We start from the raw sequence: 10,002 nt of genomic DNA, 5'->3' as shown, positions 1-10,002 counted from the left end.
ATACAGCCTTCAGAGAGGCGGCAACATTCCTGGGCATAACTGGCGAGGAATGACCGGGACACGATGTCGTCTTCTCTACTGCCTTGTTTGTCGACAGAACTTCACTGAGTAACGCTTGATCACAAGTACAGTAGAGTTCTTCACGATTGCGTTGTTTATTAACTTGACTTCTAACTTCCGAAGAACAGAATCCAAGCACACATGTTCTTTCTTTCTGATAACAGCTATGTATCAACTGCTATCCAACCTGTCTTCTTGCTAACTTTCGACTCAAGTTCCACTCCACATGTGTTGAGTGAAGATTGATTGTATAACTTATTGTTAATAAAAGACGGGTTCAATTGTGATGTGGAATAGTCACTTCACACTTTTATTACGTCCGTATTAGGTATTTAAAACGGACCATGTTTACACGACATTATTAATACACTATAGGCTACACACGTCCGGTTATACCAGTGGTTCTCAAACTTTTTCAAAAAAATTGTTGAACGGTCTCCTTGCGATTTTTTCAACGACTCACGGTCCACCAAAAACTTAAGGCGAATTAGCGCAAAAACGATAAATAATTATTTATTTGTTATATGCAATTAAAAATGCACACGTCAATAAAATGGGTGCACCTGCTTGGGTGTTAGCCTATCAGTTCTATGTTAGGTTCCGTTTGGTTCAATACGATCTTGATATTATGCATTACATTCAACACGTTTAGAGCTAGGTATCAATGTGACATTGACTTCTGTATTTTTGACACCACCTGCGACAAAGTGTTTTCCGATAGCTCAGATATTCTCCAACACACAGTGTCGTTTGACAGAGACACTCGCTTTAGCTTTTGAGCTTCAGATTCTCCCAAAACGTTTGATACAATAACTTGGCAACAAGGGCAAGGCAAGATCAGTTGTTCTCCGATGGTGTGAGGCTTCTTAGCGATACCTATTTTTCTTGCAACTTCGTAGGAGGCCCTTAACCCTGCAGTATTTTCCTTCCATTGATCACTAGTGCTATCAAATCTTGACCTAACTAAACTATTACCTTGCCGTTTAAAAAAAAATCTGCATCTTTGTTTTGATAAATAATCTGGATGATGCGTTACCAAATGTCTTTTCAGGTTGCTAGGTATTAGAGCAGAACTTGCTAAAACTTTGACGGGCTTCCCAGTTATTCTGTAGTTGACGGGCTTCCCAGTCATTCTGTAGGGCTTCCCAGTCATTGACGGGCTTCCCAGTTATTCTGTAGTTGACGGGCTTCCCAGTCGTTGACGGGCTTCCCAGTCATTCTGTAGCCCTAACACTTCCTGGTGAACCTCTTCTCTACCGACCTCTGAGGGCAGTTGTGATTGTACTACTGGTCCACTCACCGGAGGCCGCGCTACGATGGCCCCACTCTCCGCAACAAATCCACCTCGCCCCACCAAAGAGCGACGGACCAGCCCCTGTACACTCCCCAGGGCGCCCGAGACCCACAGACAGTCCTCAAGGGAAGCGGCACTCATAGTTATTTCAATAACTTAGTAAATAGATTAATGTACGGTACGGTAATCAACAAATTAAGCCTTCACTACTAAAGGCTACACAAATTTAATTCACTGTAAAGCTTGATAACATACACAAACAAATAAGTAGCACACTGACCAGAGGCAGGAAATAGTCCTCGCACCACTGCCCTTACGAAAAGCGTCGCACTCGCACCCTTTGTCCACGTGGTCCAATTTCAAAATGGCGTCGCGCGCTTCGTCTTGTTATCGGGAGAATAACCCAGTTTCTTTCTCTCTTCAGCCAGTTCGATCGTCGACGAATTGTTGGTCTGGTGACCGTTCCCCAGCCGCTTCAGGCAGTAGGGGAGAGTGGGGTTGGTTGAATCATTTTAAGGTTTTATTCCGCTTGTGGGCGCCACAGGCTACAGATCATGGTGAAAATTGGTCTGCTGATACTTGGACATACACTCTACTAGATGAAAATGGTTTCATATAGATACTACAAAGCAGTTAAAATTGATGCACATTTCAAAAAAGGTGCTATTTTTTTAAACACCCGGGTTGGTTGAATCACATGGTGGGGTTAGTTGAATCATTCATACAATCATTTTAAAGAATTGCTTGATGTGTTGTATAACATAACACATTACTTGGAATAACTACAAACTAACTTAATGGCAAAATATTTATAGCATTCCACAAAAGCAAGCAAAACAGTTTAACACACTTTGTGCACATAAACAGTCCATCTGTACAAAGCTCATGAGCCTATTACGATACATTTCACCCAAGCTTCTCTGTCAACATTGTTATTGTAATTTTCTCCACATTGGTTGCATAGCCATGCTTTTCCATCTGCAGTAGCTGCTGAACCTCTTTTTCCTTTTTCTTGTGATTGAATCTTGCTCTTTTTTTGAGGCTTAGCAGTCCTATGCTTAATTGCTTTTTTGGCGTGTTCGTCAGTAGGCCTATCGTACACTTGAGGCGTTTTCTTCCTCCATTTCTTTTACCGATTTTGATAGGAGCCTTGGGGAACGCACGCACCATTTCAGGGCTGAATGGCATTGAATTAACTCCGGGACTTCTCAATGCGAGTCTTTTCCTACATGAACGAGAGGTTAAAGGTGTATTGACCGGTTCCTCATCGCTTGTGGCGGCTAACAGAACTTGCACCTCAGAAATTGATCTTTCGTTCGACGCTGGAGGCTCATCAGCAACGCCAATGCTCTGTGACATCACAGACGTTTGAACATGATCACATTTGTTAGTGGTTTCATTTGGCAGATTATTTGACTCATCTCTGATTAATGGTTTCATCAGGTGAAAATATAACGAGGTTGGTTGAATCACGTGATTCAACCAACCCCACCAAGATATCACAGAAAATAAGAGTAAAAACTATTTTACACTGAGTTTGAACTTGGCCGTCATTACTGATTTCTTAACACTTAGCTAACTGGCTACAAAAATAACTTCCACCTTCTCATTTGCACACTATCTAGCTAACGCTAAATGAAAAATACAAACAACACTGAAATGTTACAAACAGCTATAAAATATGGGGGTACTCAAAAACGCCAACTAAGCACCAAAGTAGTATAGAAAGTATGATCCAAGTTGTAAATGTATTAACCCTCGGTATTAACCTGCCACAAGCACATTTGATTTTATACCACATTTGATTTTATACCACATTTATATAGTTATGAATATGAATGGACTTGTAAATGTAATAACCCAAAGTCGTGACACACAGTTGAATTTATGTGAGAAAGGTGAATCGCAAAGTGCAAAGTCCGAAAGTGCTAAGTTCGAATTATGTGCAACAAGCACATTTGATTTTATGTCATAAAGAAGTAGTAAGTCAGAAAAAGGAAGCTTGTGTTCTATAAAGAGTGAGCAGATTCAATTTTTTTTACTCTGATGTTTGTATTTAAACACGAAAGCAATACTTGCTCATTATAAAACATTATAAACAGAAATGTCTTATGAAAACCCTCAGCGTATGATAAGCCGGGATGATGATGATCTTCAAAACTTTTTTTTCCCTCAACACTTCAAACCGATTAATGGTGATAATGAAGATGGTGAAAATGAACCCGACAGCCCAAGATATGTTATCCCTCTAGATAGCTCAACCCCTAAAGGCGAAGGTGTTTTTGAAAGTTTCAACCTAGCCGATCGCGAAGGATGCATTCCACCTCTACCTACTCTCTTTGATGCTTTGTTACTCCCTTCTCCAATATTTAATGTGGACGAAAGTGATGAAGAAGCTGATTCAATTCCTCTTCAAGAAAGCATCGAAGTCCCCCTTCAAACCGGTGATGAATGGGATACTAGGAGATGTGAGCATCGAGGATGTGACGCCCAATGCCTCTGCGAGATGTTTGACTTGTTTGAAGAGGTTGAAACTCTACCTCAATCCTCACCCGATTTGTTTAGTGATGAGTTTTGGAGCGTTAATAAATCGTGTAAATAAATATTACACCGTCGGTGTTATTTTCTGTATTATCGAAATATACCACACAAATTGTCAACAGTTTGTTTTATTGGAATGTACAAGCGAAGAAATTGTAAGCGAAGTTACACAGCAATTAAATCTTTTTCGTTGATCCAAGTGTTGAATTCAGGTGGATAACCTAACCATTTCACTTGTACTTGTTTATTCCTTCCTCGTTTTCGTTCTCCGACAATAGCTTCAATTAGATATTTATCATCATTTTTTATGATTTTTTGAAGTTCTTGAGGGTAAAAACGACCTTGGAGTTCTTCATTGTTGTAGTCTTTAAGCTTGTAGAGAGTAGGATTACCAACCAAGCGTTTTGAAACGGTAAAAATTTCTTCGGTAAAGTTAGGCATATAACCTTTCTCAAACAGTTGCTTCACTTTGCTGATGCGAACCTTATCTCCAACCTGAAATTCGGAACGTTTAAGAGGTCGTTGCTTCCCATATAGAACTTGCCAAACTTCTTCCTGATTGTGCTCATTTACCGAGGCAGGAGTCCTTTTGATTGAGCGGTGATAACTGTGATTGTAACTCCACAATAAATCATCCAAGATATTAATGTATGTTAGAGTGTTTTTCGCGGTGAAGTATCGCCACATCTTTGTTTTTAACGTTCTGTTGAATCTTTCTACAATGCTAGCTTTAGTCTCATTTCTTGTTGTGAAAAAATGTATGTTGTTCTCTTTTAGAAAAGCTTGAAATAGGCGATTGGTGAATTCTTTTCCTTCATCGGTTTGTAGACTATCGCATTTTCGATCTTGGATGATGTGAGAGAAAGCTTCTACTAGGCTTTTTCCAGTTTTATCTTTCAGAGGGACAGCAAAGGCGTATCTTGAAAGCACATCAATACATGTCAACAAGTATTTGTAATCCTTGTTGTATTTTTTCAGCTTTGACAAATCACACAGGTCTGCTTGAAACTGTTGGTTGATGCTTCCAACAATCACTTGTCTTCTCGTGAATTTTCTTTTGATTGGTTTATGTAATGTGTAGGCGTCTTGTCCCATTAACCATTCTTTCACTTTCTTTATCGGTTTTTTTGAACTTTTCTGCAAAGCATTGACTCCACCAAAACTCCCAGGGTTACGGGGGTTGTAGTAAATTTCCTTTAAAGACATGTTTTAATATGGTGACCAAACGAGTTGTTTCAATTTCTGTTCAGTGTTTTTTCTCCTTGATCGTCTAGGTGTTGTTTTGGTTTGCTTTTGTTCTCGTCCCAGAGAGCTGCTTGCCACAGAAGGGTGCATGTAGTCCCACCGTTCTTTATTTCCAACTAAAGACTGTGGAGCATTCAGTTCCTTTAAAGCGTTTCCAAATTCTCTCCAACCTATCGGTTCAAAATTCTTCCTTTTTCTCAATACGTCATTGATTAAGTCCTGTATGTTTGAACCAGGGATCACTCTATCTTTCATTTTGACTTGACCCAACTCATCCCAACTTATGGTGTCAGAATTTTTCATTAATTGAAGAAGATCTTGAGCTGATTTTCGTTTTGAATTTGGGACGCTATCCAATATTCTCAGCTCAATTGGTGAAGTGGTTGTGTGGTTAGGTTTTGCCAATTCTTCTTCAACTCGAATCCGGATTGGTTGATTTTTCTTTTCTTGGTATGTTAAGTAACGTTGCAAAACTTGCTGATATAATTTCGCTTTTTCATCGTCTGGTAAATCACCGCTTAAGATGTTATTCATCTCCTCGTCTAAATTTGAAAGCATTTTTGAGTTGGGATTGGAGGTAGGGTTGTTCAAAACTCGGGGATCCACCAAAACCATTTTTTTTGCATGCATCATCACCTCCTTGTGAAAAGACTTGTTATAGCAGGAATGACAGCCCCAATAAGTGGTGCAATTAAACTTCCGAGAAAACCACCGTTTTGTAAAATTTTCCTTTTTGTAGAAAGTGCAGTGCGTTTGCTTGCAAGGGTTCTCAAGTTCTTTCTATGACGAAACAGCTTTTGCTTCTGGTTTGGTGTGAGAGTCACGTTCCCTTTTAAAATATTGAGAGCGCACTCACAGAAAGTATTTACCAAGTCTTTGTCCGCGCTTTTGATGATTGCCTTCCGTAGACTGGGTTTTGCTTTTGTAAGAACATGAAACGTTCCAGCGTGACGTCTAACCCTCGCTGACATCATGAGAAAATGACTCGAAAAGTGTTCTCTCGGCTCTTTTTATCATTTTGGAACATAAACAGTTTGATGCTCGCAGGAAAAAATAGACGTTCTTAAACGTAATCTGTCCGGTGTGTCTTGCTTGAGGTCAACAAGTAAGTATCCGTGTGGTTGAGATGTTGCATCACGAAATGCTTCAACCATGAATTTCGACTTTGAAGGGTACATCTGGCTTGCTACATGTCGAATCTGTGTGACATCACGTGGGTTTTTGAAAAGAACCAAGTAATGAGCATTTAAGCTCACAGTCCTATGACCTTTTCCTTTATGAAATAAGTTTTGCACAATGTGGATCACGCTTAAATTTTTATGGTGAGACTTCTTAGTAAAAATTTCAGAAATTTTTTCATCGTGGTTTCCCATCAAATCATCAATGATGAGCAGTGTTCTCTTAGAAGTATCAAGTCCGGACAGATCCGGAAGCCCCTCAACAAACTCCACATTCTTTATAGTCTCGTATAACGGTTGCCATTCTGAAAAGCACCATATCACTCTGTCTGGGGGAGGGTTGACTAAATGAGATGATTCTTCAATAAATTTGCTTGTAAAGAAGGATTTTCCAGACCCACTTGGACCTGCTATTAAGCAACTGAAGGGGTGCTTCCAGCGCGAATCCATTACTATAACTGTCAAAATTTTTCATGACAACACAATATAAATCACATTCGAAAGACTTTTATTTTGCGATCAATATCTTGTCTACAAATAGGACACGCTGTTAAAGCAGAACCACAAGACGTACAACAGCATAAATGAGCACATGGTAAAAATAATGTATCAACATGAGCAGTCAGACAGACACTGCACTCTCCTCTGTCATGAACCTCTTCAATGTCTTCTCTCGGACTCTGTGCTCTGGAATCCGAAAGTCCTGTAATTCTCTGTTGTGGTATGACTTGGCCTCTTATCAAAACCTCCCCAGCCGAAGTGCCCATGTGAATCAAATTCATGATTCTTCGTGTTAGATTAGAGATGTGTGGGTTTCGAATCCGCAATCGCTCTAAAGAAGGAGTTTGAGAAACCACTTGGTAAACATATTCAGGACCTTTACAGCATAGTATGTACTCGCATAAAGGAAAGTGCTTTGCATGCTCCTCCCAAGGGTTATCAGTCACAAGCCAGTTCTTCAAGCCTCCACTGCAATACCAACACTTTGTACGATCGAGAGTTCCAGTGTAATATAAACCAGCTTCTGCGAGGGAGAGACAAGAAGGGCTAGCGCCATGACTGAACCAAGCTCTTCCACCTCTATAAAATGTTTGCAAGCGATCTCCTACATGGCGCATAGACGGATAGCCGGGTTCTTGACATGCAAATACGTCTCGATTGTCGGTTTCACCGGTGCTCGTCATGATTTTATTTTTCTATACAATTACCGCCTTTTATAGACTACCAACACCTTTTTTCTTTCATTTTATTTTTCAACACTTTATGAAGCGGAATAATCAAACATCACATTTCGATTTTTATCAACCTCCAACACATTATCAAACTCAGCATATACAATAACATTGATGGAATGAGCAAGGGCTTCAGCAAACTTAACATCCAAACGAAGTGTGCCGTGCTTCACAAGATCAAAGTGACCACCATCACTCAAATCTGGGCTTAAATCAAAAGCAAATAGAGAATAACCCTTGGCATAATCGGAGTAGTCAATACAATTGCCCAAATCTTTAAAAAAAGATCCTGTTCCAGTGAAAAGGGTGCTGTACGAACGAACATACTGTGGTGGGTCAGAGAATTTTGGAGTTAGAGGCTTTGAAGGAATCTGTTCTCCATTCAAATACAACGATAAAAAATTGATATTGAAATGTTCAAAATGAAATGGGTTTTGATCGTAAGCACCATTATAAGCCGTATTTTTAACAAAGCCAATCACAACACGTTTCGGCATCTGACCCATGAAAACATTCTCATGCGTTGAACTCATATCTCCACGTGGAATACTAAACGTTTTAGTAACAACACGACGAATAGGATATTTCGCATTTGAAACTTGCAATGCTTTTGTATGCCCTGTGATGACAGCTGGGCTTAAATTCACTTGTCGAATAAAGAGAGATACTTCTTTTATGATAGTTTTAAACTCGGCATCAGCAGCTGCCATCAAATTGAAAGCATGTTTAGAACGAATGAGACGTAATTTCATATTAACACCACTCAGTAAATATCGGTTTTGAAAGAAAACGTCCAAATGAAGTTTTCCCAGCATTCCGACTTGACGGCTAGTGGCAGTCAAGCCTTTTCTTTTTGTGAAACCAGTGTTGTTCTGATCAAGACCCGACATGTGTGATGGGGTATCTTTACTCCACATTGATGCGGAGAGTTGAGAGTCTTTGGCAGCTGGTCCAAAGCTGAGTAATGTCTCGAGATAAGATCTATAGGGATAAGTGTTGTCTGAAGCTGTAATGAGTTTATCATTGAGATAAAGATCCACTTGAGAAAACATTGAATGCATCCAATAATTTGTACCAGCCACAGCCGCCTGTGCGGCTATTTTCGTCCCATCTCCTTTAACGATTTGTGCTTTCACAAAAAGCATGGAATTGGACAAATCAAAATAAGTGTTTCCAGAGGAATTCACGTTAAATTCAATAGAACCGCGTTCAGATATGTTGTTTAATGGTTGAAATTCTATCCATTTTCCATCTTCAACGCTTGTTTGCGTCGGATTCACACTGAAAAGATTCAACTCTGACTTCAAGCACTCACAAGACAAAGGATGAACCAACGCCATTTAAGAAAATATATCTCTTGCTTTCCTCTTTGCTTTCTTGGATTTGAATGTCTTTGAGGGTCGCTTGCGCTTTTTATTTGTGTGATTCATCATGGAGTGAAGAAGGTTAGAACCAGCCTCCCTGCTTCTTTTCACCACTGCCTGCTTTGCGTTTTTTCCTTCTAAAACATCTCCTAGAAACTCTGAGCCGGAACGGATTGCTTGATGGGCAATGGCTTTTCCTGTCTTTTTGAGGAAGGGCATCACCATTTTTGCAGCTGAAGAGAATATATTTGCAAGACCATGACCACGCTGAAATTCGGCTCCATGAAACACCGGGAGACCGTTTCCCGCTTGATCAATAAAATATTTTTCATAAGATACTGGATCAGACTGATGCATCATGTTGTTTTCTGAGATGAACAATCACGACAACACGTCCTGGAAGGAATGGCATCTTTTCTCCAGTGTCTGTTCTTAAATCCAATTCTATGATATCAAAACTTTTGTGTTGTAATGGGTAGTACTGCGCTTTTTCATATTGTTTTGATGCATATTCTCCCCATTTTCGATCAAGTGGAATCACACGCAGAAGCGGGGCATAAACACCTCCAACCATGCTTGGTTTAAGCAAATCACAATAAACATACATTGAATATAAACCCGACTTGAGGTTCACAGGGTTTTTGAGTGTGTGGTTCCCAGGTAAGAGAAAATCTCCAGCAATGCCAAGTATGGTGCACAAGCGCCGAGAGAAACGGATGGTGGTCCGTTCCATGATTTCAATTGTAAGTTTTCTTGTTAAATTATTATAATAATAAGCTTGAAATACGTGACCTGGTTGCACGCAAAGAGCATCAATATCATCATGCGAAACTCCTCTGTCAATTGTTGACCGATAAATTTGCTGGCTTAACGCATTCAAAACCGAAACAAGCTGTTTAGGATCATAGTGTCCATCAGGGAGAGCGGGGTGAAACTGTTCACCCATGCAATTTATCACCATAGTGCAGGATTTTGCAGAGATGTTGTTGAAGTTGATTGGGAAGTGGATTTCTGATAAACCCATCTCCCATTCCCCCTCCAATCTCACTTGATGGGGAAGCTTTACTTTGAAATTTGCGAGTGTGTTG

General features: G+C 40.0%; 2 protein-coding genes across 2 annotated transcripts; both read right to left on the bottom strand.

Annotated features, from left to right (window-relative positions):
- Window positions 1-6,809: 6,809 nt before the first annotated feature.
- LOC145785147 (baculoviral IAP repeat-containing protein 8-like) lies at window positions 6,810-7,502 on the bottom strand. The gene has a single exon (XM_082596847.1). The coding sequence runs from the start codon at window positions 7,500-7,502 to the stop codon at window positions 6,810-6,812; it is 693 nt and encodes a 230-aa protein (XP_082452973.1).
- A 77-nt stretch (window positions 7,503-7,579) lies between these two features.
- Window positions 7,580-8,890, bottom strand: LOC145785146 (uncharacterized protein F54H12.2-like). Its single transcript, XM_082596846.1, has one exon. The coding sequence runs from the start codon at window positions 8,888-8,890 to the stop codon at window positions 7,580-7,582; it is 1,311 nt and encodes a 436-aa protein (XP_082452972.1).
- Window positions 8,891-10,002: the final 1,112 nt, after the last annotated feature.

Source organism: Aplidium turbinatum, chromosome 16 (genome assembly GCF_918807975.1).
Source record: "Aplidium turbinatum chromosome 16, kaAplTurb1.1, whole genome shotgun sequence".
Classification (NCBI taxonomy): domain Eukaryota; kingdom Metazoa; phylum Chordata; class Ascidiacea; order Aplousobranchia; family Polyclinidae; genus Aplidium; species Aplidium turbinatum.
The sequence above is the reverse complement of the archived record's forward strand: the minus strand, read 5'-3'. Positions and strand labels throughout refer to the sequence as shown.

Bases quoted from the DNA above. Each gene is read 5' to 3' on its own strand.
- LOC145785147 (XM_082596847.1), bottom strand. From the start codon at position 7,502: ATGACGAGCACCGGTGAAACCGACAATCGAGACGTATTTGCATGTCAA.
- LOC145785146 (XM_082596846.1), bottom strand. From the start codon at position 8,890: ATGGCGTTGGTTCATCCTTTGTCTTGTGAGTGCTTGAAGTCAGAGTTG.